General features: G+C 61.8%; 8 protein-coding genes across 8 annotated transcripts; 5 read left to right on the top strand and 3 right to left on the bottom strand.

Moving 5' to 3' along the window:
- Positions 1-9: 9 nt before the first annotated feature.
- Positions 10-2,961, top strand: P884DRAFT_199023 (uncharacterized protein; the record flags this gene model as incomplete). The annotated part of the gene is made up of 1 exon (XM_069438206.1): positions 10-2,961. One exon carries the CDS (start codon positions 10-12, stop codon positions 2,959-2,961), a length of 2,952 nt encoding a protein of 983 aa, XP_069298046.1.
- A 197-nt stretch (positions 2,962-3,158) lies between these two features.
- P884DRAFT_241854 (S-adenosyl-L-methionine-dependent methyltransferase) lies at positions 3,159-4,766 on the bottom strand (the record flags this gene model as incomplete). The annotated part of the gene is made up of 3 exons (XM_069440245.1): positions 4,708-4,766; positions 4,319-4,607; positions 3,159-4,146 (listed from the first exon to the last, which is right to left on the bottom strand). Exons 2-3 carry the CDS (start codon positions 4,597-4,599, stop codon positions 3,159-3,161), a joined length of 1,269 nt encoding a protein of 422 aa, XP_069298045.1. The 5' UTR covers positions 4,600-4,607; positions 4,708-4,766.
- A 465-nt stretch (positions 4,767-5,231) lies between these two features.
- P884DRAFT_277021 (Sucrase/ferredoxin-like-domain-containing protein) lies at positions 5,232-6,430 on the top strand (the record flags this gene model as incomplete). The annotated part of the gene is made up of 2 exons (XM_069443031.1): positions 5,232-5,585; positions 5,735-6,430. The coding sequence occupies 2 exons, from the start codon at positions 5,232-5,234 to the stop codon at positions 6,428-6,430; spliced, it is 1,050 nt and encodes a 349-aa protein (XP_069298044.1).
- Positions 6,431-7,499: 1,069 nt separating this feature from the next.
- P884DRAFT_258626 (uncharacterized protein) lies at positions 7,500-8,609 on the top strand. The gene has a single exon (XM_069441260.1). It carries the CDS (start codon positions 7,634-7,636, stop codon positions 8,558-8,560), a length of 927 nt encoding a protein of 308 aa, XP_069298043.1. The 5' UTR covers positions 7,500-7,633; the 3' UTR covers positions 8,561-8,609.
- Positions 8,610-13,410, bottom strand: P884DRAFT_241848 (uncharacterized protein). The gene is made up of 3 exons (XM_069440244.1): positions 9,630-13,410; positions 9,091-9,500; positions 8,610-8,993 (listed from the first exon to the last, which is right to left on the bottom strand). Exons 1-3 carry the CDS (start codon positions 13,116-13,118, stop codon positions 8,876-8,878), a joined length of 4,017 nt encoding a protein of 1,338 aa, XP_069298042.1. The 5' UTR covers positions 13,119-13,410; the 3' UTR covers positions 8,610-8,875.
- Positions 13,411-13,986: 576 nt separating this feature from the next.
- Positions 13,987-20,888, top strand: P884DRAFT_222271 (Sec23-binding domain of Sec16-domain-containing protein). The gene is made up of 3 exons (XM_069439518.1): positions 13,987-14,103; positions 14,271-19,719; positions 19,786-20,888. The coding sequence occupies exons 2-3, from the start codon at positions 14,355-14,357 to the stop codon at positions 20,400-20,402; spliced, it is 5,982 nt and encodes a 1,993-aa protein (XP_069298041.1). The 5' UTR covers positions 13,987-14,103; positions 14,271-14,354; the 3' UTR covers positions 20,403-20,888.
- Positions 20,889-21,092: 204 nt separating this feature from the next.
- P884DRAFT_291555 (Hus1-like protein-domain-containing protein) lies at positions 21,093-23,808 on the bottom strand (the record flags this gene model as incomplete). The annotated part of the gene is made up of 4 exons (XM_069444107.1): positions 21,093-22,265; positions 22,340-22,422; positions 22,629-22,714; positions 22,939-23,808. 4 exons carry the CDS (start codon positions 23,806-23,808, stop codon positions 21,193-21,195), a joined length of 2,112 nt encoding a protein of 703 aa, XP_069298040.1. The 3' UTR covers positions 21,093-21,192.
- Positions 23,809-24,829: 1,021 nt separating this feature from the next.
- On the top strand, positions 24,830-26,977 carry P884DRAFT_284475 (nuclear protein DGCR14; the record flags this gene model as incomplete). The annotated part of the gene is made up of 2 exons (XM_069443715.1): positions 24,830-24,883; positions 25,403-26,977. 2 exons carry the CDS (start codon positions 24,830-24,832, stop codon positions 26,834-26,836), a joined length of 1,488 nt encoding a protein of 495 aa, XP_069298039.1. The 3' UTR covers positions 26,837-26,977.
- Positions 26,978-26,994: the final 17 nt, after the last annotated feature.

Below are 26,994 nucleotides of genomic sequence, written 5' to 3'. Positions count from 1 at the left end.
AAATTTACCATGCCGCTAATCCATACGAGGTCGATCGGCCGCTGCCTGCCCCAATTGGGCGCTCTCCATCTCAGACCAGCGCTAGCTCACGGTCTCGTCGCTTCATCAACACCATGTTGGCGACCGCGGGTTCCTTCTCGAGCGTTCGGCGCCACTGCTCGCATACTCGCTCAGGCCAAGCTGGACCTCCCTGCTCTAGACTCTAAGTGGCGCGAGAAGTGGGCTTCACTACCGGACTCGGCCCGCGAGACCAAGGACGGCGCCCAGAGAAAATATGTTCTTCCCATGTTCCCCTATCCGTCGGGATACCTGCACTTGGGCCATCTCCGCGTCTACACTATCGCCGATGTAGTCGCCAGGTTTCATTCGCTCCGGGGCAGCAACGTCCTGCTGCCCATGGGCTGGGACGCCTTCGGGCTGCCCGCCGAGAACGCGGCCATCGAACGGGGCATCAACCCGGCCACGTGGACTCGAGCAAACATCGCCAAGATGAAGGAGCAATTGGGCCTGATGAACGGCTCGTGGGACTGGTCCTGCGAGCTGTCCACCTGCGACCCCAGCTTCTACAAGCACACCCAAAAGATCTTCCTCCTCCTGCATGAGCGAGGACTCGCATACCAGGCCGAGGCCGAGGTCAACTACGACCCCGTCGACAAGACGGTGCTTGCCAACGAGCAGGTGGACGCCAATGGGTGCTCCTGGCGGTCTGGTGCCAAGGTCGAGAAGAGGAAGCTGAAGCAGTGGTTCCTCCGCATCTCCGACTTCCGGGAACCGCTGCTCCGCGATCTCGAGGTCCTGGCCAAGAACGACGCGTGGCCCGAGAGGGTGCTGACCATGCAGAAGAACTGGCTGGGCAAGTCCACCGGCGCCACCATCAAGTTCCCCATCATGGCCTTCAATCACGACATGCACGCCGCCATCGAGGTCTTTACCAGCCGCCCGGACACGCTCTTTGGGGTGCAGTATCTGGCCCTCGCGTCCACCCACCCGGTCGTGACCAAGCTCGCCGAGCGCGACCCCGAGCTCCAGGCCTTCCTGGATACTCTTCCGGGGCTGCCCCCGGACTCCAAGGTCGGGTACCTGCTGCCTCACATTCGGGCCATCAACCCGCTGGCCTATCATGACGAGACCCCCGAGGCGACCAAGAAGTCCATCCCGGTGTACGTGGCGCCCTACGTCATCGGCGACTACGGCGAAGGAGCCGTCATGGGCGTGCCGGGCCATGACGTCCGCGACCATGCGTTCTGGACGACGCATCACGCGGACGAGCCCGTTCGGTACGTGCTCGCGTCTTCCGAGGATGAGTCGACGACGGCCATGAGGAACGAGCCGTGCATCGACCACGGCATCATGACCGAGCACAGCGGCCCGTACAAGGGGAAGTCGTCCAGGGAAACCGGCGAGATGCTGGTGTCCATGCTCCAGCAGGCCGGCCTGGCAGAGCCGGTCGAGAAGTGGCGGCTCCGGGACTGGCTGATCAGCCGTCAGCGGTACTGGGGGACCCCCATCCCCATCGTGCACTGTGACTCGTGCGGAGCCGTGCCCGTGCCGGACGAACAACTGCCGGTCATGCTCCCCGAGGTCGACGAGCACTGGGCCGGCAAGAAGACGGGGAACCCGCTCGAGGCGCTCGAGGATTGGGTCAATACGACCTGTCCCCGGTGCAGCGGCCCGGCCAAGCGGGACACGGACACGATGGACACGTTTGTGGACTCGAGCTGGTACTACATGCGTTTCATCGACCCACACAACAAGGACGCGCCGTTCTCGGCCGAGAAGGCCAAGGCCATGTTGCCGGTCGACCTCTACATCGGAGGCATCGAGCACGCAATCCTGCACCTGCTCTACGCCCGGTTCGTTTACAAGTTCCTCATGACTTCGTCCCTCGTGTCGTGGGGGGAGGCGGAGGCGGAGGCCGCGGACAAGGTGCACGAGCCGTTTCAAAGACTCATCACGCAGGGCATGGTACACGGCAAGACGTACATCGACCCGGCAACCGGCAGGTTCCTGAAACCAGACGAGGTCGACCTGAGCGACCCGCTCCGGCCAAAGGTGGCCGCCACCGGCGAGACGGCCACGGTCACGTTCGAGAAGATGTCCAAGTCGAAACACAACGGCGTCGACCCGACCAACGTCATCGCCCAGCACGGGGCGGACGCGACGCGTGCGCACATGCTCTTCCAGGCGCCCGTCAGCGAGATCCTCGAATGGGACGGCGACAAGATCGTCGGCGTAACCCGCTGGCTGGGCCGCGTCCACGACCTGGTGGTCCGACTGGGACCGGCCCCGCCGGGCGGCGCCGCCCTCCCCACGCCGAGGAGTTACTTTGAGGAGACGGCCGGCCGGCCGGACGGCATGGGCGCGCAGGCGCAGGCGCAGTGGGACGCCGACGTGGCCGTGTGGCGGGAGGTGCAGCGGACGATCGCGTCCGTCACGGCGTCGTACGAGAAGGTGTACGCGCTCAACACGGTCGTCTCGGACCTCATGAGCCTGACCAACACGATCCAGGACAGGGCCGGGGCGATGAGCGAGGGGATCCAGAGGCAGGCCCTGTCAGCCCTGGTGCGCATGATGGCCCCCATCACGCCCGCCTTCGCCGAGGAGTGCTGGAGCCTGCTGGGGCTGCAGCGGCCCGAGGGGAACGGCGGCGGCGGCGGGTCCATGTTCCGCGGGCCGGGCAAGGCGAGCTTCCCCGTCGTGGACGGCACGCTGGAGCTGGAGGCGATGCGGCCGAGGAAGCAGGCCTGCGCGGTGCAGGTGAACGGCAAGGTGCGGGTTAGCGTGGACATTCCGACGCCGCCGAGCGGGCTGGCCGGGGAGGAGCTGAAGGAGTGGATCGTGGGGGAGATATTGAAGACGAAGGAGGGCCAGGCTCGGCTGGTCAACAGGGGCACCGACGTCTCGCGGGCTAAGAAGGTGATTGTCATCAAGAACGGCAAGCTTGTGAACTTTGTATTATAACTACCAGGTTTACCCTCTGTACAAACAACAACTCCGTGTAGTGTCGATAGATCCCATGTAGACCAAGAATTGTATGTATGTACATCTATACAGATACATCTACGTATATCCTTGGGACTGCTTTCCCGTGTGTCCCGTGTCGTATATATCCCGGTACCGACCAGTGACGCTCATACGCATTCGACTTGACTTAATAATCAACGATACAGATACACCGCCCTCCCGTTCCCCACGCCCCTCACGACGACCTCTCTCCCCGCGAGCTGGACCCTTTCCCCCCGATCGCCGGCGGCCGGCTCGTCCCGCCAGATCTCGACCTCGTATCCCTCCAGGCCGCCGCCGCCCTCGGGATCCCCCGTCTCGGCGGTCTCAGCACCGGCGTCGCCGCTGGTAAAGAGGAGCCCGACGACCCTCCGGGCCTGGTCCCACCCGCCCACCTCCATCAGCACCCTCCGGGGCCGCAGGGCGGCCGCGATCTCGCGCAGCCGCGCGTAGAAGACGTCCTCGGGCCGGCACCGATACGGATACGGATACGGATACGGACGCCGGTCGCCGGCCTCCGGGGACTGCCGGTGGAGGAGGAGGAGGTGGTGGTGGTGATGGTGGAAGTCGGGAACGAGGGCCGGGCGCGGCTCGTGGTTGCGCACGGCGCGGGCGGTGGAGGCGGCAAAGTCGGAGGGGGAGATGTACGGCGGGTTGGAGACGAGCAGGTCGAGCGCCCCTCCTCCTGGCTGCTCGTCGCCGCCTTGCTCCCCTTCCCCTTCCCCTTCCCGGTCCCGGTCTCGCAGTCGCAGTCGCAGTCTCTGGCGGACGGCGGGGACGAGGGCGGGGGAGAAGATGTCGTGGCGGGCGAAGTCGAGGGTGTAGCGGGGGCCGGCGCCCGACGGTGACGAGGACGAGGGCGAGGGCGATGATGAGGCCGGTCGCGGGAGGAGGCGGAGGACGGCGGTGTTGTGGGCCTGGTTCTCGCGGGCGAGGCGGACGGCGCGCGGGGAGATGTCGACCCCGTGGATGTCGATCGGGATGTTTCTTGTGGAAGGGGCCGCGAGGAGGGAGTGCAGGAGGAGGAGGGGGATGCAGCCCGTGCCGGTGCAGAGGTCGAGGATGGAGAGGGATTTGGGCGGGGGGTGTTGGGAGTGGGAGAGGAGGGAGGCCAGGTGTAGGGTGTAGGCCTCCGTTTCGGGTCTGACGGGGAGTTGTGTGAGCACGTGTGGTAGGTAATCCAAGTTTACTTTTTTTTTATTCTTATTCTTTTCTTTTCCCTTCTTCTTCTTCTCCTTCTTCTCTTCTTCTTCTTCTCTTCTTCTTCTTTTCTTCTTCTTCTTCTTTTTTCCCTATACTTCAAGAGAAGACGCACCTTGGGATGAGCACCCCTGGCCGGCACTTGATCTCGAGATCGCCAAACGGCTGGGTCCCGAGGACGTACTGCAGCGGGACGCCACTTGCCCGCTTCTCGACCAACTTCCACATGCGCAGCTTGTTAGGGATGGGCGACTTGGTGTCTCGCACGTGCTCCCGAATCCAGCGCAGCTCGTGGGCCGCCGACTCGAGGTCGCGGCATGCTGGGAGCAGCTGCGCGGCGAGAGGTGATATCTCCTTCCTGGCCTGCCAGAAGAGAGATGGCAGGATTCGAGGCATTCCAGGACCTGTGGCGGAATTAGCGCGTGTCAAGGTTGATTGTATGTTCATGTATACACTTAAATCTGTAGATAGCCAAGCTACCTCCAACAGGGCTGGCTAGCTTACCAACAATATTAACCAGTCAAGAAGTGGGTGAACATCAAAGGTCCGAGGGGGGAAAAAAAGTATGATCTAGGTTTGTTGAAACCAATCCTGGATAAAAAAAATCCACATTGAAAATATTAATTCTGAAGATTATTTCGAATGTATAGAAAACATATGAAGAAATAAAAAAGTGATGCGACTTCAGAACTTACCGTCTCCAAAGTTCAGCGATGTGTAAGTTGCAGTTAACTAACTACGTGCGGGTCCAGCCAAAAAGAGCAAGAGAAGAAGCAATACGGAGTATCCGTAAGGAGTAGTTATATTCATCTACCGAGGAGCGTTCTAACTCCTGCAAATCCTTTTAGTGCACGTCGGCTGCTCGGACTTAAAAACCATCACGGTGCGAATCGCCGACCTGGTCCAATCGACTTTCGAGCGCGGGACCTACAATAATAGGATCTGCTCCCTGTCGCCGACGCCATGAACTCTATCCACACCCTCTGGCCTAGCTGCCATTCGAGGCGTTCCCCGCATCCTCGTCCGCCATGATAGTCCATAGGCTCTTCGCGCGAGCATGCATTCGATCCACATCGGCCACCGCGCGGCGGCGCCCGCAGAGCCCGAGGGCACTCGCAACCAAGACCTCTCCTCCGCCCTTCCCGACCACGCCGACCTGCCCCGCGCCGACATGCGCATGCGCCCCGCCCCCGGCGCTCCCGGAGGGCTTCGCCATTGACCGTGATGCACCCCTCAACGGCTCGATATCCAACTATGCCCAGCACGTGCTGGTTTGCACAGGCAAGGACGACTGGCCGTCTCGCATCGAGGAAGACGACGCGGGGGATAACCTGGTGGCTGACTTGCGCGAGCTGGTCGGGCCCAGAGGAAAGTTCAATGATGTACGTAGCGGCTCCACGCTCCTCTTTTTATTTTATTTTTTATTTTTTATTTTTTATTTTTTATTATCTTTCTTCGTCACCTCTTCCTCCTACCCTCCTCCTTCTCCCCTGTCGTTGTCGTGCTCGGCTGACCCCTGCCACACCGCCAGCCCTTCCACAACATCTCGATCCTCGCCTCGTCCTTCCCCTCCTCGCCGGCCCCGAAGCAGCGGCCCGAGCTGCAGACCAGCTCCGTCTACATCCTCCCGCAGTTCAAGTACGTGCCCTTCCTGCCGCGCGTCTCGTTCGACAGCGTCGAGGCCCTCGTGCGCGGCTACCTGCAACCCGAGGCGCTGCACCCGATGCACGACGGCCTGTCGCCCATCCACCGCGACAGGCTGCTGCGCAAGCCCGCCTACCAGAGCCTGCTGTGGGGGGTGCGTGACGTGCGCGAGGTCGTGGTCCTGATCTGCGGGCACGGCGGCCGGGACCGGCGCTGCGGCATCTACGGGCCCCTGTTGAGGGGCGAGTTCGAGAAGAGGCTGCCCGAGAAGGGGGTCGAGGTACTGAAGGGGGCCCTGGATGTCGAAGGGGAGGCATCGGGGAGGGAGCGCGCGGCCCGCGTCGGGTTGATCAGCCACATCGGCGGTCACAAGTATGCGGGGAATGTGATCGTGTATCTACCGCCGACCTTGACGACTGAGGACGGGCGACCGCACCCTCTGGCCGGCCACGGGATATGGTACGGCCGAGTTGAGCCGGCGCACGTCGAGGGCATCGTGACGGAGACCATCTTGAAGGGGACGGTGATTGAGGAGCTCTTCCGGGGGGGTATCCGGCAGGACGGGCAGATCTTGAGGCTATAGACGGCAGCGCATACTTGTGCACCAGGAAAAGAAAGAAAAAAATAAAACAAAGACAACATAGAATGGAAAACGCGATCATCATCTCGGAGAGGGAGAGTCCAGGCTTAACTAGCTAACTTACAGGGACGGAGTCTTGGCTTGCCATTGACGGGGCGCGCGGAACAAGATATTGCTTAATTGCATCCCGATTCACACTGCCCAATGATTTCGGATTCAGCCAACCAAAAATCTCCGTTGATTGATTCGCCAGTAATTCATAACTAGATTCATTCGTGAATACATACGGATCCCTCGCTCATCACGGATCCGTACCAAAAAATAAATAAACAAAAAAAAAAGGTGTCGTGAGTGCAAGCATTCAAACAAAGGTCGGCGCAACGCCACCGTCGAAGACGAGTCCCAATGAGCCAAACAATGGTCCGTCTTCGGGCGCGGCCGCCGTCCATGGCCGCGGGGGATTTTGGTCTCGGTCGGTCCTCGTCGAGCGGGTCAACTCTCACCACTCGGCGCATTCAACACCGGTCCTTCCACATCACCCTGCCTCACCACCGCCGGTCTCCTCCGCCGATCAGGATCGCCAAATCCAAACCCACCCCGCCAACACCACCGCCAAAGTCCCAGTCTCCTCAACCAAACCACAAGGAGGCCCCCAAACAGGGACCTCCCGTTTCCAACAATACAGTCCCGCCTCGCGGGAGTCCACCCCCCAGTCCACCCCGCGGGACCTTCCGCGAGAGATTTCAGCGGTTCAAGAGCAGGATCAACTGGAGGACCGAGATCCTCATCACCCTCGCCCTCCTCGCCGTCTTCACCCCGGCCATCAAAATCGTCGAGGGTAGCGCCATCGCCGGCGACGGCGACGACAGCGGCAAGCCCGCCTGCCTCAACCCGACCACCTTCACCCCCTTCACCATCACCGCCCGCGAGCAGGTCTCCCCGACCGCCTTCGTCCTGACCGTCCGGCCCAGCGACCCCGCCCGCGCCCGGCAGGTCGTCGCCGACGCCTGGCGCCACGGCCTCTGGGCCGTCGAGGTCAAGCAGCCCGAGTGCATGGTCGCGCGCGAGTACACCCCGCTCCCTCCTCCTCCTCCTCCTCCTCCTCCTCCTCCTCCTCCAGAAGCAGCAGCAGCAGCAGCATCCGACGGCCCGGCTTCCGACCACGGCGAGCGGGACCCGGCCGAGCTGCGCTTCTACGTCCGCCGCATGCCCGGCGGCGAGGTGTCCGGGTACCTGGCGCGGCTGCGCGTCGGCGACGAGATCGAGCTGAGGGGTCCCCGCCTCGCCTTCGACCTCCGCGCGCGGCTGGGGCTGGCTGCGGGTGGTGGCGACGAGGACGGGGACGGGCCGGGCGGCGACGGGGCGGAGAGGAAGACGAAAGAGGAGGAGGAGCAGAAGAATAAGAAGAAGGAGGAGGAGAAGAAGAAGGTGGTGTTCTTGGCCGGCGGGACCGGGATCGCGCCCGCGCTGCAGGCCGCCAGCGCCGTGCTGGACGACCCCCGCGTCGAGATGGAGGTCGTGTGGGCGAACCGGCGGAGGGAGGATTGCGTCGGGTGCGGCGCCGAGAGCCCGCAGGGCCCGCAGGGCCCCGTGCTCGAACTGCTCGAGGCGTTCCGGAGGAGGTACGGCGAGCACCGGTTCCGGTACTCGTGCACCGTCGACGAGGAAGGGTCCTTCATCAACGCCGGCACCGTCGCCCGCGCGACGGGAGCGTCAACGCGGCCCTCCGGACTGGCTCGCACCCCTGCTTGGGGAGGGTTGTGGTCAGCCGGCAGGGGTGTAAGCCCCAACAAGGATGGCGCTGCCGCCGCCGCCGCCGCCGCCGCCGCCGCCGCCGTCTCCGATGCCTGCGCCTACCATTCGGCCAGGAGATTAGTCTCGTCAGACGAGCGGGATCCTCTCGTTGGCACCGGCGGCCAGTCGTGCCGGTGCAAGGACGCCGACGGCAATCCCGTCCAGGGCGGTAAGAACCTCTTGATGATCTCTGGACCGGACGGTTTCATCGCGCACCTCGCGGGCGTCAAGGTGTGGCACGATGGGCGTCAGCGTCAAGGCCCGGTTACAGGCCTCTTTAACGATCTGACCAAGAAATACCCGAGCCTGGGAGACGATTGGCTCGTTTTGAAGATGTAAAGCATAGAATATAATACCCCGTTTATATATGTACACAATGAATGACACGAGAGAATAATCATGCACATACACATACAAACCAACCAAAGGGCCAATGGGCGGCATCTTGGCTCCAACTGGATCTTGTCGCGGCCTGCCAAAGTCACAGCCAGCCCCGGAGCGTACATGATCGTCGCGAGCAGGGACGGCGGGAGGTCCAAACAAGAAGAAATCCAGGTTAATGCTAGATAGACGTAGTTTTGCATACGAAACACCCCGGGAAAAAAAAGAAAAGAAAAACGCCATTTCATGCTTTCCCCGTCCCTCCCCCAAGGCTCAAATCCCCTGAACCTTCCGGTACGAGGGCGGCTTCATGGTCCGCTGTATCACCTTGGCCGCGTACGTGGGAATCAGGGACATGGCCAAGATGGCAGCTACCCGCCAATAGAAGCCCCTATTAGATATCACGGTGAGTTAGCGCAACCAGGTCCAGCAAACAACACTCGCCGCCGGCTCTCGCTCTCTGGGCAAGGGAGGAAGACACCACTTACAGGGCCGACAAGAAAGCCAGGTCGAAATAGCCGCCCAGGAACGGGACCGACCCGACAAAGAGCAAGAAAGTCCCCACGATGGACGCCACCATGACCCAGTGCCACGTCGTGATCTCGATGGCCACCATCAGCAGCTCGTTGAGCACCAGGGCCGTGTAGCTGACGGCCACCATGCGGGGGCCGTCCACCTCGGTCAGCAGCTGCGACAGGCCCTGGATGAGGCAGCCCTGGTAGACCGAGACGAACACCCAGACGAAGAAGGTGCGGTACGACAGCGACCGGCCCGACGTCAGCTCCTTGTACAGCTCCGGGTACAGGTTGGCCAGGTTCTCGTCCACGTCCTTGTCGAGCACCAGCGAGAGGACCGGCATGGCCGTATACACCGTCGCGTAGCCCACCATGAGCCAATCCTGGGATCGTGGCACGTCAGACAATTCTAAGATATGAAAAAGGAAGGGGAGGGGAGGGTCAAAGGACGTGGGATATAAGAAAAAAAAAGAAGAGAAAAAAGAATAATATAAAAGAGATTATAAACTAACCTTGTAGAGGCCCTCGGGCTCAAAGTTCAGCGCGATGCTGTACATGGTCTGGCACACGGCGATGATGAGGCCGCGGTGGATGACAAACTGGGCCAGCTTGGCGCTGCGCTTGTAGCTGTTGCGGCCGTGCCAGACGAGCAGCTTGGTCAGGTGGAAGAACTGCTCGATGGAGAAGTCGGCGGCGAGGCTGGCCTGGCGGCCCTCCTTGCCGACGATGCCGACGCCGACGTCGGCGGCCTGGATCATGGACACGTCGTTGCCGCCGTCGCCGATGCAGCACACCCGCTTCTTGGTGTGCTCCCGGATGAGCCGGGCCACCTCGGCCTTCTGCGTCGGCGAGCACCGGCACGCCACCACGGTCGGGAGCTGGACCGCGACCGAGACGAACTCGGTCCGGTAGTGGGTCAGGTACATGCCCAGGCTCTCGCCGTCGATGAGCAGGCACGAGTCGGTCTTGCTGCGCAGGAGGTCGAGGTTCTCCTGCGCCGCGTCCTTGCGCCGCAGCTTGGCCACCGTGTGGATGTACTGGCCCCGGGCCACCAGCTTGGAGCTGACGGCCACGCAGCGCGCCGTCTCCACCTTGTCTCCGGTCAGCATCCAGATCTTGATGCCGGCGTTGCGGAGCAGCTCCAGGGACGGCTTGACGTCCTTCTGCAGCTTGTCCTCGACGCCGGTGACGCCGAGGAGCTCCAGGTCGCGCTCGAGGTACCGGGACACGACCGCCTGCATGCCGGCCTCGCGGCCGCTGATCGCCAGGGACGCCTCGTGGTACCTGGCCGAGAACTCCCGGTACTCGGCCGCCGACAGCCGCTTCCTCCCCACGACGAGCGTCCGGAGGCCCTCGCGCGCCATGTTCGCCGTCTCCTCGTCCAGCCAGTCGTTCGCCGCGACGATGGAGCTCATGACGGTGTCGGCGCCCTTCTGATAGAACCAGATCTCGCCCGAGGTCGGGCCCGGGACGCCGGGCTCATCCAGCCTCTCGTAGAACTGCACGATGATGCCCATGCGCTTGCCCTCGGACGTGAACGGGAAGATGTCCAAGATGCGGACCTTGACCACGGGCCGGCCCGCCTCGGTAGACTCGAGGACCATGCTCTTGCGGTCGCGCGAGGCCAGCCGCAGGCCGACCGACTCCGTCCAGCGGACAATGGCGATCTCGTCTGGCGAGCTGGCCTGGTACGAGTTCACCAGCCGGCCCGCGTCGTCCGCCTCGGTGGCGGGCGTCACGTTGTGGCACAGCGCGAGGGCGAGAACCACATCGCGGACCCGAGACCCGATCTCGCGGCGCGTCCTCGTCGCGCCCACGTTCGCGCCCGAGGTCAGAGACGTCGAGGGCGTCACCAGCGCCCGGCCATCGGCCGAGTGGGGGGGGAGGTGGAGGCCCTGCCTCACGTAGGCCGAGACTTCGTCCATGGCGTCGTTGGCGTACGACACGGTGCCGACGTGGATCTTTTTCATCTCCATCTCGTTCTGGGTCAACGTACCCGTCTTGTCGCTGAGGAGGTACTCTATCCGCCCGAGGTCCTCCGGGATGGTGCTCGTCCTGACGACGGCGCCGGGGATGCCCGGGTCTCTCTGGATGAGCCAGGAGTAGACGCTCTTGCCCATGTCGAGGTTCACCCGCAGGCTGATGGGGACAATGGTCGAAAACAGGACCAGAAACCTCGTGATCTTGACGTACCAGACGTTGCCCTCGGTGTTGCTGAACCCTTCGAGGGCGACGAGGATGACGGACAGGGCCAGGGTGAGGAAGCAGAGGATCTTTGTGAGCGAGTTGATCTCGTACTCCAAGAGGCCCGTCTTGGAACGGGATGGCGCCGTGGACAGCGCAGAACGGGTCTGCGGCCCCGTGTAGACGATGACCGCCAGGGTCGTGGCATGTGATGCGATGACGGTATTTGCCCACGCCGTGTTGTCGATGGACAGAGACACCGCCTTGACGCCCTCGTCGTCGTCGGTCGGGGAGAAGGTGGCGGTGCTCATGGCGTCTTGTCGCGAGGGGAGTAGTTCTAGAGAACCGATGAATTCGTTCACTTTCTTATCGGGCTTGCCGCCAGTGACGCGGAGACGGACGAACTCCTCGGTCGCGAGGTTCTGGGAGAGCGGAGACGCCAGCCGCAGCTTCCAGTCCGTTTCGCCGTCGAGCTGGTCTGTCCTGATGAACGTCTCCCCGTTTGAGCCCCCCTCGGCAGCCCCGGAATTCTCCTCATCAACCGTCCCGGTCGCTGCACCGCCTCTCGCGGTTTCAGCTGCATGGTCGAGCAGCAGCGGTTCTTCCTGAGGGACCGGCCCCTCCTCGGCTTTCTGCGCAGCCGGGTCGTTCGACAGGCATTTCAGAATGATCACATCAGAAGGCACGCGGTCGCCTCTGCTGAGCTTGAGAACGTCGCCCACTCGGAGATCTCGCGACTTCTTGCTGACTTCGGACACGACGCATCCCCGCGGCTTCCGAGGCCCGTCTCCCTCGGTCTGCTCCTCCTCTTCTTGGATATCCGAGAGCCTGCCTGCGTCCGCCCCATTGCGCTTGGGCCCTCTCCGCGCGGACGTCAGCGTCGATTTCCTTGTCCGGAGGCGGGCACCCGCACCCGCACCCGCACCCGCACCCGCACCCGCCACAGCCGCCCTCCCGGGTTCCTCGAACTGCAACACTGTATATTCCTCAGAATTCGCCTCGTTGTCCCTCCTCCGCCTCTCGATATCGTCGTACGCCTCCTTGCCGAGTGTGATAACCAAGACGAATGCCAGCGGCGCAACGTAGGTCGAGAGGTAGCCGATGCGCAATGCCGGAATGGCCTGGGACAGGGCCACCAGGAGGAAGTACATGTTGAAGAAGAAAGAGAACTCGTTGTAGAGCGTAACGGGCAGGAAGCTCCAGGCCGTGTATTTGGCATTGGAGATGATGTTTGGCGGGAAGCGCGTCGATTGGGACGAGCCGACGGCAACTAGCCTCGACGATGACGGGTCGTCTTCCTCCTTGTCGAGCTCCTCGTCCGGGTTGTCGTGGTTCGCGGGCTTGCCGGACAGGAAACTGGGCAGCCGCAGGCCGACTCGGCGTAGCCTGTCGCCGGCGAAGGAGCCCCGCCGCTTGCTGGAGCTCCGGCCGGGCTCGCTCAGCAGCGGCGCATCGTCCCCTCCGGCGGCGCTGGCGTCGGAATACCGCCGATCGCCTCCGTACCCGTCCCGAAGCAGCTCCTGGGCGTCCTCGGCGCCCCCCGCGCCCCCGGCATGGCTGCGGCCTAGCTCGCCGTACCCGTTGCGTCTGGCGCCGCGTCGTAGCCCGCCCATCCGCAGCGTGCGCAGGGCGATCCTGGGTGCTCGCTCTTCGGGGAGCTGGCGCGGCTGGCCCAAGAGACCTCTCCTCCTCGGCTGGTCGGATCCGGAGACGGTCTGGGGGTCGAGCTCTTCGAGATCGAGCTCAAGATCGGTGTCGGAGTCGTCGGCCGGCGAGTCTGGCGGCTTCGCTGGGGGATGGGTCGTCGAGGAACGCATCCCGCATCGGCGGCCAGAAAGGGCCCTCTCTCAGGATGATGATGCAACCAAGCGTTGTTGAATGTGCGTCGCTGTCGCTCCCTAATCCTTTCCTTCCCGTTACCCTGTCTCGTGTGAGCGTCTGGAATCACGGTGTGCACATGGCATGCGAGCAAAGTCGCCGCGTGCGCTTGGCCGTCGATGAGGTACCGTGCAAGAAGAGGATGCGAAACCGGTTCCTTGATAATTTCTGTTTCTTCTCTCTCTCTCTCTCTCTTTTTTTTTTCTTTTTTTCTCTTTCTTTTTTTTTTTTCCTTTGGTTCTCGAGCCTAGTTCTTGGCTGCTGGCGAGAGATACAGCTGCATGCCCGAGCGCTCAAAGACAGCCCAGCTGTCGTGTCTGTCGCAAGCGGAGAGGTCTTGACCAAGCCTGCATGCGCGTCCTTTGGTTGCCGGTTGCTGGGTGCCGGTTGAAGGTCGCAGGTCGCAGGCGGGATGACAAGGGCCCAGGTTCGATGGAGCCGCTACGGAGGTACTTCGTACCTTTAACTACATAATCTGGTACGGAGTAGTAGTGCATGTAGTTATTCACTAACAGATGGAGCTGTGTCGGGGCCTCGGCGGTCCCTTATCTGTTAGTTTAGCGGCGTGATATCACGTACTCTTTGCGCTCGTTACGACTGATTTCTGGCTACCGCCCTAACAGCATCCGCCACGCTAAGATTAGCTCTGTCAATGCAGCTCCCTGCAGCATTACATACACAGGTACGGATTACAGTACGTTGTTGCCCTTTCGGCTGTGCCATGTGCAGCGCCGCTTCGGTAGTAACTACCCCTTCTGGGCGATCCCGTCATCGACCACACTCAAGTTGCCAACTTGCAACTTGCAACTTTGCGACTGCTCCGGGAACCCATTGTTCGAGTACTGCATATTTCCGGCCCCGATTCAAGATGCCTCGTCATTAGACATTTCTTGTTCGCCTGCTCGTCCGTGTTTGTATTACTATGTACGTCCACATTTTTTTTTTCGCCCCTTTTCCATGTTGGGAACCGTGACAGGGGTCAGTCGATGTGATCTCGCACCCGCCCCGGGTCTTGATCTTCGAACCCCTGGTCAGAAGGAAATGGCTGCTGATCGTTAAACTTTTGTCGCCCTCTTATCTCTTGTTTTTAGTTCCTTTTTTTCTTCTCTCTGTTCGTCTGAGAGCGCAGCGGCACACCTGATTTTCCACCTGCGCGACCCTTCAATCGGGACACGATGGTGTCCGATGCGCCGAACCCGACATGGCATCCCGCGATGATGCCGAACTCGACCGCCGACTTGCCTCAGAGTCGAGCCGAAGAAACCGCGTCTAGCCCTGCGCAGGAACCGAGTAATGCGGAGAACACGGCACAGCCAGATGCGACCGGCGAAGCATCTCAGGATTGGTTTCAGGATGATGGGGCCGGCGACGACTGGTTAGCTGACACCACGAAAGCGCCGGCCGCGAGCGCCGAGACCCCAGAACAGACTGAACAAGCAACCCCGACCGAATCCGCCGACGATGCTCTCCCAGACGAGTCGAGCACGGCTTCCAAGCACTTCAGCACAATGTCCTTCACCCGGACTGTGGCGCACGAGGTGAATTGGAACGACGATGACGACGCCGAATGGACCCTCTCCCGGACCGACAGCGATCCTTTCAAGTTCATGCCCGAGAGCAATCGCACAAATTCCTTCCCGCCTGTGTCTCCTCCAGAGAGCCGACAGACCGAGACCCCGCGCGAGCTAGGACAACCCATCTCCTTCTCTTCTGCCGAGGACCTGATCCGCGAGGTCAAGGAAGAGACTCGCGAGGACGAGCCGCTCCCTGATGCCACAACCGGGACATCGCAGGGTGATGCTGGGGCACAAGAGACCGGAGGCGGTACTGCCGAACGCCAGCATCTTGGGGAGAGCACCGCTGCCCCATCTGAAGAGGAGGCCCGCTTTGAGGAGGGGATACCATTGGTCTCGTCTGCCCAGCAGGATGGGGCACCGCAGAGCCCGGGCGCGGCGGGGCACGACCTGTTTGCGCAAGAAGCGGATGACGAAAAGGACGACTTCTTCAGCAATGTCCGCGCTGAGGGGGCCACTCAAGGCGGCGGCGGCGGCGACGACGACTCGCAGCCTGCTCCAGTACAGCGGAAATCCACGATGGATGTACTGAAATCCGTCGACGTGGAATCCGCCGGCACGAGCTTTACGCACCTGGATGAGACCGCCGAGGAATCACAAACCGAAAACGACAGCCCTCCTCAGCCGAAAGAGTCCAACGAGGAGTTACCAGCGCAGAGCCCAGAGAAACCGCGAGACGAACCAGAGGCGCAGGAGGAGGAGGAGAACCTTGACGAGAAATGGAGGGCTATGTTTGGCGATGATGACGAGGAGGGCTTTCTGCCGGACGACGGCGCCGGGCCTAACGAGGTGGATGCGTCAGCTTTCCTCGGCAGCGACGATGAGGGTTTACTCGAAGACTCGGAAACTGAGCAGCCGGATCAAAGCCAGCCAGCCACAACCTCCTCGGCGAAGGTGCCAACAACTCCTAGCTATGGTGGCACGCAGGCGGTCAACAACCGGTATCTGCCTCAGTCTCAGACTCCGGCGGTAACCGCCCCGCCGCCGAATCCTTACCTGCCTGCGGCTTCGCCCCTGACGCCAGCGAACCCCTACGTCCCGGCGGCGCAAGCACCAGCAGTCCAGCCTCCTGCGCCGGCATCCTATATCGCCCCGTCAACCGCTCCGCCGACCCCGATGCAGTCTGGCTATGGCGCTGCACCACCTCCCTTGCCCACAGAAAAGAAAGCGCAAAGCTTTGTGGACAAGTCCAAAGGCGGTTATACGTCGCCCTATGACCTCCCAATGGAGGTTGTCAAAGTCCCGAAGAGACGTACCAGTGCTCAGCCCCTTCAGCGCAATACGTCGGCACCTGGCTCGCCCGCGCCCATTCCGCCGCCCCCCAGGAGCGCAAGCATGCACTCTTCCACGCCGCCGCCCCCCCCAAGTGGTGGCCCGCCGCCCGGCATGGCACGCCCGGCATCGAGCCACTCGTCGCGAGGACCCCCAAGTGGGCGTAAGACCGAGAGCGAGAGCTTCTTTGAGGATCTTCCCATAACCACCAAGCCACGTCCCGCATCCCGGCAAAGCCAAAAGAGTACGCCGTCACCGACGCAGCCAAGTTCCTACGGCGTCCCGCTGCCGTCCGCTCCCCCGTCAGTCACTTCTCATCCAATGCCTCCTCCTCCTCCTCCTCGTGGGTCGTCGGCTCCCGGCGGCTCTGGGCCGGGCATTCCGGAGCTGGTTGCGCCGCCCCGCGTAAACCCATATGCTCCCTTGAGCTCGAGCCCTGCCCCCGTTCCCGCGGCACCTCCGGTAGCGTCGACCCGTTATTCCCCGGCGCCTCCTGGAGCGCCACACCCTAACGGTCCCGTTCCAGCTCCTGCGACCAACCGATATTCCCCAGCCCCGCCAGCCTCACGGCCGCCGACCGCCGGGTATGCACCAGCCCCCGCGACTCCAGGACCAGTGATGTTGCCTCATCAACCTCGTACATCGAGTCCGCTTGCCCAGTTCGAGATTACGCATGAGAGGTCGAGGTCTCATGCACCAGTCAGCCAGCCCGAGGGCAACCTGGGTGAGAGACGGAGCAGCAGTTCCTTGCACGAGTATCGGCTCCAAAGAGTGCCGTCCCTGCCCCCTACGAGGGAGGTCGAGGAAGAGGAAGCCCCTAAGGAGGCCCAAGGGGCGCTCGAGAACCGGGCGCCGCCCTATCCAGCATCGCCGCCCGTTTCCAGATACGCGCCGCCGCCCCAAGGAGCCAGGCAGACGCCTCCGCCTCCAGGTCCCTCCGGACAAGCCGTGCTGTCACCTCCCAAACGCGCCGCCTCGGCCTACAGCCCTCTGGCGCCACCGTATGAATTTGTCCCGCCTCCTCGCTCCCAGACCCAGAGCCCCGGATCCCTGTATGGCAACCGAGGTGCGAAGTCTGGCGAGCCGATTCCTCGACCGTCTTCCGTGAACGACCCGACCTCGCCGCGTGAAGTTGCGCAATCTGCCGCGACGCCGCCGCAAGCCTTTGCTCCCGTTGCCCCGGCGGCCGCCCCAGCGGCTGCCCCAGCCACAACCGCCAACACGACCTATCGTCGCCCTAGGGGTGCATCAATGAATTTGAACGTGATCCCCCCGACGGATGGTCGTGAGCATGACCCGCTTCAGCGGTGGCGCGGGGCGCCCATCATCTCCTGGGGCGTCGGTGGCACCTTTGTGACCATGTTCCCCAAGGAGGTGCCTCGGTACGGTATGAACCAGAGCATTCCTGCCGTTGTCCGTAGCCCCGGTGATGTCAAAGTCCAGAACATCAAGGATATCCTACCCCTAGAGGAACGGCTCGCAAAGTTCCCCGGGCCTCTCAAGGGCAAGTCGAAAAAGAAGGAGACCATCGCTTGGCTGACGGCCGGCATTGAGAGCTTGGAACGAAGCCTGCCCACCAGTTTCTCCTTCCAGACGAATCTGTCCCACGATCAGAAGCGCGCGGTCGAGCGGGTGCTGCTCTGGAAGATCCTCCGTGTTTTTGTTGAGCACGATGGTGTGCTCGAAGGAAATCCTGCGGTCGATAAAGCCGTCCGTGACATCCTAACCCCCGGACTCGAGGGCCCAGAAAACAGCGCGACGCCGTTCGCAAGCGGTGGCGCCGCCTTTGGCCTGGCTGCCGGTTCCGCTCCGTCCGAGGTGCAAGCCGAGGGGGTCGGCTCCTCGACGCTCGAGCAGATCCGCCGTCATCTTCTGGTTGGCGAACACGAGAAGGCCGTCTGGGCTGCGGCTGACCAGCGCTTATGGGGCCATGCCCTCCTCATCTCGAACGCGCTCGCGCCGAACCTGTACAGGCAGGTCGCTCAGGAGTTTGTGAAGAAAGAGGTTAATATCCCGGGACACAACAACGAATCGCTCGCTGCCTTGTACGGAGTTCTTTCCGGAAACCACGAGGAGAGCGTAGACGAGCTCGTCCCGAGCCACGCACGCGCCGGGCTTCAGCTCATGGCCACCAATCCGGCATCCGGCCCCTCAAAGGATGCTCTGGAAGGCCTGGACAAGTGGCGGGAGACCCTCAGCCTCATCCTCAGCAACAGGAGCCTCAACGACGTCCGCGCAATCCACTCCCTCGGCATCCTCCTCTCCGGCTATGGGAGGGCAGAGGCCGCCCACATCTGCTTCATGTTTGCGCGCAGCTTCACCGTCTTTGGCGGTCTCGATGATCCGGCATCTCACTTCGTCCTCGTCGGCTCCGATCATAAGAAGCAGGCTGAGCAGTTCACCAAAGAGATCGAGCCCCTGCTGCTGAGCGAGGTCTACGAGTACGGCCAAAGCCTGGCAGGCGGCTCGCCCGTGCCCGTCACGAACCCGCACCTGGCAGCTTACAAGCTCGAGCACGCCCTGGCTCTGGCCGAGTATGGGTTCCGGGACAAGGCGTTGCAGTACTGTGATGCGATCGCTGCCGCGATTACCGCTCAGACAAAGAGGTCTCCGTATCACCATCCCATCCTGGAGAATGCAGTCGAGGACCTCATGAGGCGCCTCAAGCAGGCTCCAAAGGAGGATTCCGGTTCCTGGATCCCCAAGCCAACCATGAACAAGGTGTCCGACACGGTGTGGAGCAAGTTTAACAAGTTCGTCTCCGGGGAGGATGACACCTCTGGCCAGGGGACGTCCGGAGAGGCCGAACCCGGTCCGTTCGCGCGTGTCGCCGGGGGTACGCCAGCCATCAGTCGGTCGCCTTCGACGAACAATCTGGAGACGTTTGGCGCCGTGGTTCCGAGTTACGGCATCCCGGCAGCTCTTCCTAACGGGCCAGTGCCGGCTTCCGCGCCACCAACCAGGGCTGCGTCTCGATATGCACCCGGCGCGCCGCAGTGTCCGGCCTCTAACAGCAGACCTTCCACTTCGGCGTATGCGCCCCGGTCCTCCATGGAGCGGACGTCGAGCGAGCTCAACAGAAGCTCGTTCGAGGTGCCCAGGCGGTCTTTGGAACTGCAGTCCGGGCGCACGGGCAGTTACAGTCCGGTCCGGAGCGGCTCGCCAGCTGCCATGTACACACCTCAAGGTGTCGCCGGGTCTAGTAGTCCCCCGCAACAGTCGCCGTACAGCCCGGCCTCTCAACCGGCGCCGCCGCAGCCTATTGGTTATCCGGGCGCCGCTGTCAACGGCGAATCGCCTGACAAGGAACCCGACGATGCGTCTGCCCAATCTCCCGAATCATCGGGATATCCGGCCCCTTCGTATGGGTACGAGCCCCCGTCGCTTACTCCCTACGAGGCGCCCGCCGAGGACAAGAGCGGCACATCCGAAGAAGCTGCCAATGGCAACAGCAGCACCTACGAGCCGCCCTCGTACCAGCCGTATAGCTACGAACCGCCTTCGTACGAGCCCGACCCGGAACCCTCAAACGAGGATGCCGGGTCTGACGAGGAGTCGAAGCCGAAGCCCAAGAAGAAGGGCATCATGTACGACGACGAGGATGACTTCCCCATTCCGCGGCCTGCCGAGAAGACAAAGGAGGAAAAGGACCGTGAGAACGAAGAGTTGATCCGCAAGGTTGCCGAAGAAGATGGTAAGTCTATATATATAACGTCGTGCCGGAGCGCAATCTCGGACCGTACTGACCCCCCGACCCAAGCCAAACGGGCCGAAGCAGCCAAACAGACCAAAAAGGGGTGGGGCTTCACCTCCTGGTTCGGTGTCGGCGCGAAGAAGGACGCGGCCGGACAGAGCTCCAGCCCCAACAAGCCCATCCGCGCCAAGCTCGGCGAGGCCAACTCGTTCTACTACGACCCCGAGCTCAAGCGCTGGGTCAACAAGAACGCCGGGCCCGAAGACGCGGCCAAGAAGGCGACACCCCCGCCGCCCAGGGCAGCACCAGGAACCGCCCAGCGCTCCGTTAGCGCCAGCCCGGCGTCTCCTCCCTCCTCGTCAACAGAAGCAGCCGGCCGCGCGAGCGCCCCTTCCCCGCCCACGGGTCCGCCGCGCGCCGCGAGCCGCGGGCCAACCGGCAATGGTGCCCCTGCCGGCCCCCCGCCGCCGGGACCGGCGGCCATGCTACGGTCGGCGTCCAGCAGCAGCACGGCTAGTGCCCCGCCGCTGGGTCAGGGCGCCCCGCCGTCGAGGCCGCCGACCAGCCTGAGCAACTCCAACAGCATCGATGACCTGCTGGGTGCTGCGGGACCGAGGAAGCCGGGGGCCGCGAAGAAGGCGAGGAAGGGGGCGAGATATGTGGATGTCATGGGGAAGTCGTAAAGGAAGAACGAGGAGACCAGAGGGAGAGAGATATGACTGTGCACGCTATCGGGAGTTTGAAAGGATTGGGGGGGTTGGGGAGAAGGGGTCGAGGCAAGACGATGATACTGTATAACTTACGATGTATACGTAATTACTGATGCCCTCATGCCAGGGCGCTGTCGTCTTGAGGCAGATGATGGCTTACCTGGTTTAATTTTTTTTTTCTTTTTTTCGTTTCTCCTTGGCAACGGTGGAAGACTCTGTCTCGAGCATTTAGCGAACGGATGAATCTCAACATGATGAGGCGCGGTGGCCTTGTTTTTTCATCGACGCCGCAACACGTCGATGAGCATATAAAGCTAAGGGGTTCGATCAAATTCAATCAACGTTCTCTCCGGACTGTGCACGATCTCTTGCGAGGTGGACAGCTCGATCTTGGGAAGAAGGAGGAGAGTTAACCATCACACAAACACCAACGACGGAACGCAGAAGAAGAAGAAGAAGAAAAAAAGAGCTGTAAACAGTATCGATTTCGCGGACTGTGCCGTCTCAAAGCCCTGCCTGGTCTGAGCAAAATAGGTTAGATTTGCGCCATGTCGAATGGCTCCCGCCCAAGCACATGACCCCAATCGAGATGCCTCTCTCCTCTGAAGCCAACCAGATGAACGCCAGACCAGCTCCCCCCCCCCCCCCCCCCCCCCAACCCCCCTTCTCTCTTCCAAGTCCTCCAGCCTAACACAAGAGCAGCAGAGAATGAAAAGAGCCCAACGACGGCTTAGGCGGCCCCCCACCTTTCCCAATGCAAATTTCAAGCACTATAACTCGAAACATAATAGGTCACGACGTCTTCGGCCCCGATGTCGTCGGCATGGGGCACGTACACGTAGAGGATCAGGGCGTGGTCGTCGGCGAAGCAGGCGATGACGCGGCCCTCGAGGCGGCCGACGCTGAGCACGCGGCTCCAGTCGCGGCCGTCGACGCGGACGGTGGCCCACTTGTCCGGGCCGGCCTCGCGGAAGCGGGTGGACGGGTGCTCCTCGAGCGGCACGGCCAGCTGCGCCGGGTCCAGCTCCGGGTTCTCGAGCCCGTTCCAGACCGAGGTGATGTCGAGCGTGTCGGTGGCCAGGCGCAGCCGGAGGGAGCCGTGCATGTTGGCCGAGAGGGTCAGTTTCGGATTCGAGGCGGCGGCGCCGCCGCCGCCGCGGGTGGCCGTGCCGTGCGAGGAGGAGGAGGAGGAGGAGGCGGTCAGGGCGAGCTTGGTGAAGCGGTCCGAGATGGCCTTCAGCTGGAGTAGGGGCGGGAGCTGGATGTGCACGTCCGGCTCGCGCACCTTGGGCTGCATGATGGTCTCCACCGTGTCCGGGTGCAGGACCCGCACGGGTATGTCCTGGGTGATGATCTTTTCGCGCTCGCGCTTCATGGTGAGCTCGAGGGACTCTTGCGCGAACACGTCCGGGTCGGCGAACGGGTCGCCATCCTGGTGCCGCCCTCCTCCTGCTCCTGCTCCTGCTCCTGCTCCTGCTGCTGCAGCGCCGGGTATGCCGCCGCCGAAACCGCGGGCGTCATGGACGCTGTCTTTGGTCATGGTGTGGATAGTCATGGACAGCATCGGGATGCCGTCCCGTTTTGTGAGGCGCAAGTTGGCATAGCTGCTGCCGATGGCGGATTTGAGGGCCCGTTGCAGGGGCCCGAGGGGCAGTTCAAGGTTGATGGTGTTGTTGACCTCGGCGGATTGGATGTGGTAGTTATCGAATATCAAGTCCACCGAGAGGGACGCCCACACTTGGGATCCCGTGTCGGGAATCACGGTGAAGCGGACCGTGTCATCATCGAGGCGAACCCATGCGATCTTCTCGAGCGAGTTCAGGGCTGCCGTGAGCTCTGAGGGCGGAGGAAAAAAAAAGAAGGTGAAAAATTAGACGAGGTTCGTTACGTGACGCAGTAAAGTAGCTTACTTGAAAACGTCCTCACATTCTTGAGATCGGTCTTGAAGCGCATCTTGTTGATTTGCAGCCTTCGATCATGTCGATGAGATATTCTTGCCTTTGCCGTTAAGCGTGTCGAGTCGCGTTGCTCGCGTAAAGTGCAACCCCGCCCCCCACCGCATCCACCAGATGCGGTTGAGCTGCAGAAACCTTCGTGTATGTATGTAATGTACCGTAACTGGCCGAAAATTACACAAGACTCCAGCCTGCATTTCTGTACCTTGCTGCGTAAATTACCACGAGGAAACAGGTTTCGTACCTTCCACCGGCAATCCCCGCGCCAATGCGGGGAACCTTGCTCGGGCACTCGTGGCACGACTGTCCCGCGACCCCACCCTCCCAGTACTCATAGTAGTGTGGTGTAGTGTAGTGAAGTGGGAGCCCCCACCGATCTGCGGCCCCAAACATCCTCCACCATCCGTGGTATTGGCTGCCCATGCCCGTTGCGAGAAAAGAAAAAGAAAAAAAATCTAGTGTAGATGTCATCCATATCATGCTCAATTAGAGGATGTGTGATACCGAGAATGAGATGCCGGAAAGATTTGGCTCGATAGCGACGGAACTCAGACCCCGCGAGGGGACTGAGCCATCCACCACTTCTCCCACTCCACGTCCCGGGTCTGAACGTCGACCCATGGCCCTTCCCAAACTCCGTTGTTGACGGGGGTTCTTCTCCTGGAGCGTATCTCCTGGCGTGTCAATGGTCGCTCCCCGGTGCTGGATGGGCGTTCCTCCGCCTCGCTCGAGTCCTCGCTACCGGCAAGGAGGAGTCGGAGTCTCCATTTGGGTGCAAATGGCACCATGTCGCGGAGCCAGCGCAGCGGCTTCCTGATCGAGGACAGGCGGGCGGCCAACTTCCCAACCGTCCGCTCCGCTTGCTCTTGTGGTAGCCGGCAGTACTCGCAGGGCGCCGCTAACGCCTCGGCGCTGCTATTTGGCGGGCGTACCTTGCCCGATTCGTCCGTGATGAGGTCGGGGTGCGTGCCGTCGGACTTGAGGAGAAACGGGAGAACGGGATGGCCGCAGGCGTCGTGGTACGCGACATGCCGGCAGATGGGGCACAGCGGCTCCTCGTCAGCGGTCAGGCCGAGGTAGCGCTTGATACAGTAGCTGCCGAAGCGGTGGCCGCAAGGCAGCATGCTGAATCCCTCCTTGATGCCCTCGACGTTGCGGGTGCCAACGATTTCCTGGCAGATGAGACATATTCGATCCTCGATCTGGATGGCCGAGTGTTGCTTCTCCGATGTCGAGGGGTTTAGGTGTCGTTTGACGTCGGATCGGCCTCGTACTGTCCGACCCATAGCGAAGGCGACAAGGGTGGTAAGCGCAAAGGTGACAACGTGCTTTGCCGCGATGGCGGGGAGAAGGGGGACTCGAAAGAGGTGGTGGACAATCGAGAGACTGGGCCGCTGAAATAGCGGGCCGCTGGTGTCGGACATGGACCTGACCTGAGCGGACGACAAGAGGGTGGGTGAATACAAGTCGCTGTGTCCGTGGCAGCTTTAGCTGCGCTGTTTCGCAAGATATCCGGTGATCCAGAGTTTAGGAGGGCAGCTGGCTGGCCCGTTTTACGGCGCCGGGAGTGGGAGGGGAGGGAGAGAAAGAAAACCGTTTCTTGTTTTTTTTTTTTTTTGGGGGGGGGGGGGGAAGGAGGTGGCTGGTGAGGAAGGGAACGGGAGGGCAGAGGAGGGGTATTGGTGTGCTCAGGAGACCTGACGAACAAGAAGACAGTAGAGATGCGGAGCGTAAAGTGGTGGACGAGGTGAGCGAGCTTCGAGGGGGTGAGGGTTGAGCTGGGAGAGTGAGTGGAAGGAGCCGATAGCTAAGAGGTAAAACTAACTGCAGCACTGGGACGCAGAGGGAAATAAAGTTCGGAATGTTGCAAACAAAAGAGCCTTTGGACCCCGCGCCAAAGCTTCCGCCGAAGAGGAGGCAGCTTTACGATAAGGGCTATTCTAGGCTGCAAGTGGCTGCCGGGGATCTTCCCCAATCAGTCATGCAAGAGCTGGGTTGGGTGTGCACGTAGCGAAGCCAAATCGTTTCCAAAGCAAGAGGCCATATCTTGTCCAATCGCTCCGGGCAGGTGCTTCAGGAAGCCAGGGAGGCTGACCACGCCATGGCCGTTCGGCCAGGCCTCCGTGCGGGGATAGACGGCCGGGGTGAGCGTGCTGTTGATGTTATGCCTACTGTGCAGTGACTCAAACCTGAGAACATGGGGACATAGCCCCGGTATCTGAACACATTCCACAGTTTGGCTAACATTTATTGAGGACGGGATTTGCGGTGGACACTTATCGGATGGATGCCTCCCAGCACGGCTGAAAGCAAGATTGCATTGGCAGCCACCTCATCGCAACGATTTTGCCGAAATCCATTCTTGGGTACAGGAAGTCGCATCTCCGGTCCTTGTTGTGTAGTTATTGCGTGACCGCACTCAGAGATGCCGAGAGGTAAGCAAACATGACTGGGCCGCATGTGGAAGCTGCCCTGCCTAGACTGGGGCCGCCAACAAATGTGCCCACCCATTTTCGTGGTCACGCACGCAGTGATGTTGAACACACCCGGCCGTGAAGACAAGAGTCTGGTCAGAATAAGCTTTCAGGAGAGAACGTTTGTCTCGCGACCCGCCTGGCCAGATTTCATACGCAAAATAAGAACGAAACAAGAGGCAAGAACTGAGGAAAGGAAGATAAGGAATCACGGGAGGTATCGTTAACTTGAAGCACTGGCCGGGCCCCACACTCACACTACACTCTCCGTGCAGAGTAACTAATCCGTAGTTAATCCCGAATGTTAGCGCTCTCTCAGATTTAGCGGACAGTAATCCGCACGGACTCGTACTGTATGTACGCAAGTAATCCGTACTTGTGTACTCCGTACAGATTACAGATACATTACAACCTTGCCGAGCAAGGCGACAATCGCCCCCAAACTAACCAAGTTCCTAGTTGGAACGACTCTCGACCTCACCAAACATTCCGCCCTCCCCGGATTCAACACCCAACAGGGGCCATGGATTCCACGAACGATCAGACGACGGCGCTCGTCCGCAAACGGACCGACACGGAGCTGATGCCACCGCCGCCACCAGCGAAACGCATCCAACGGCCGAAGCGCGTGCTCGACGAAGAGACCTACACCGAGGCCCTCTCCCACATCATCGCCCGCGACTTCTTCCCAGGCCTTCTCGAGAGCGAGATACAGAAGGAATACCTCGATGCACTCGAATCAAAAGACGAAGAATGGATCGAAAGCGCTAGCCGGCGTCTCCGGCAAGTCATGGCGCCGGGACGACGACGAACGCTCGGGACGCCGCTCCGTCAGGCAACGACCGCAGCAGGTCGCACGCCGGTCAACTTTGTCGGCGAGACGCCAGCCTCGGCCGCTTCCGCCGCCACCGCGGGGACCTCCTCCACAAAACCGGCGATAGACATAAACGTCTCCCTAGCGACGTTCCAATCCAAGTACACCTCCGAAGACAACGAGTCCTTCTACAGACTGCTCGACAAGCAGAACCAGAAACGGGTCCAGAAGTACGCCTGGCTCTGGACGGGGAACAAGCTCCCGTCCAAGCAGCAGCTCAAGCAGAAGGAAGTCGAGGCCAAGCTGCTCGCCCGGCGCGGGGCCGGCGCGCTGCGCGACGACGGCTTCGCCCGCGACCGGCTCGCCATCGCGGACAAGGACGCCGCCGAGCGGCCCGCGGTGCCGGACCACTGGAACGGCGCCAAGCCCCACAACGAGCTGATGTTTGTGCCGGACGGGGTGGAGGACGGCTGGCGCGGCCGCCGGCTGCAGACGGTCGCGGAGCGCGCCCAGGCCGAGAGCAGGGCCCCGCCGAAGCAGATCGTGTACGAGAACACGCGGGCGCCGCGGCCCGGGGGGCCCGCCGCCGCCGCCGCCTCGGACGAGGGTGGCGGGGGCGAGGACCGGTCGAGGGCCGCGTCGCCCTCGCTGTCGGAGATCCGCAGCGCCATCGCGGGCAACAGGCGGCCGTGCGATGCAGAGTCGAGCGTGGCCGGGGCCGGTGGCGGAGAGACGCCCAGGGTGAACGGGTACGCGTTCGTGGACGACGAGGAGCCCGAGCCGGAGCCGGAGCGGCGGCGGGACAAGCAGCAGCCGCTGATCGAGCTCAGCGCCGGGGACACGACGCCGAATCCGTTCAAGCTCCAGGAGTGGAGGAAGCGGGAGCTGCTGCATCACCGCATGGTCGACAAGATCTCGCAGTCGAAGCGGACGTCGGCACGGCTGGGGTTCACGGGGAACGTGGAGCGCGCGCCGGTACCCAAGTTTCCGAGCAGTCCGAGAGTGTCTGGAGGGTTGACGCCGGCGGCGCAGAGGTTATGGGGCAAGATTGGCGGATCAGAAAGGAGAAATGCGGAGTCCCCGTTTGGAAATTCCGTGAGCTTCACGCCAAAGGCAACAACACCTCGAGCAAAGAGCTCACGATTGAGAGGCGGGGCAAAGTAGGGAGTAGGGAGTCCTGGTGTCACCCAGGCGCGAGGAAAGCTAGAGCGGCTGTTTTGTTTTACACATACACATATTATCATGATACCCGGAATCTGTAGACAGTGGAAAGCAACGTTGTAGTCGAGAGCAAAAAAAAATTGGATTTTTGCTTCGAATCA

Source organism: Thermothelomyces heterothallicus (assembly GCF_042370625.1).
Source record: "Thermothelomyces heterothallicus CBS 202.75 unplaced genomic scaffold P884_scaffold_9, whole genome shotgun sequence".
In the NCBI taxonomy this organism is placed as follows: Eukaryota; Fungi; Ascomycota; class Sordariomycetes; order Sordariales; family Chaetomiaceae; genus Thermothelomyces; species Thermothelomyces heterothallicus.
Note: the sequence above shows the minus strand (reverse complement) of the source record. Positions and strands in the feature narration are given on the sequence as shown.

Excerpts from the sequence above, each read along its gene's own strand:
- P884DRAFT_258626 (XM_069441260.1), top strand. The coding sequence starts at position 7,634 with ATGCCCGGCGGCGAGGTGTCCGGGTACCTGGCGCGGCTGCGCGTCGGC.
- P884DRAFT_241848 (XM_069440244.1), bottom strand. The coding sequence starts at position 13,118 with ATGCGTTCCTCGACGACCCATCCCCCAGCGAAGCCGCCAGACTCGCCG. Across the intron at positions 9,501-9,629 it reads AGCCCGAGGGCCTCTACAAG|GATTGGCTCATGGTGGGCTA; the intron begins GTTAGTTTATAA and ends CCACGATCCCAG. Across the intron at positions 8,994-9,090 it reads CTGGCTTTCTTGTCGGCCCT|GGGCTTCTATTGGCGGGTAG; the intron begins GTAAGTGGTGTC and ends GATATCTAATAG.
- P884DRAFT_222271 (XM_069439518.1), top strand. The coding sequence starts at position 14,355 with ATGGTGTCCGATGCGCCGAACCCGACATGGCATCCCGCGATGATGCCG. Across the intron at positions 19,720-19,785 it reads CAAGGTTGCCGAAGAAGATG|CCAAACGGGCCGAAGCAGCC; the intron begins GTAAGTCTATAT and ends CCCCGACCCAAG.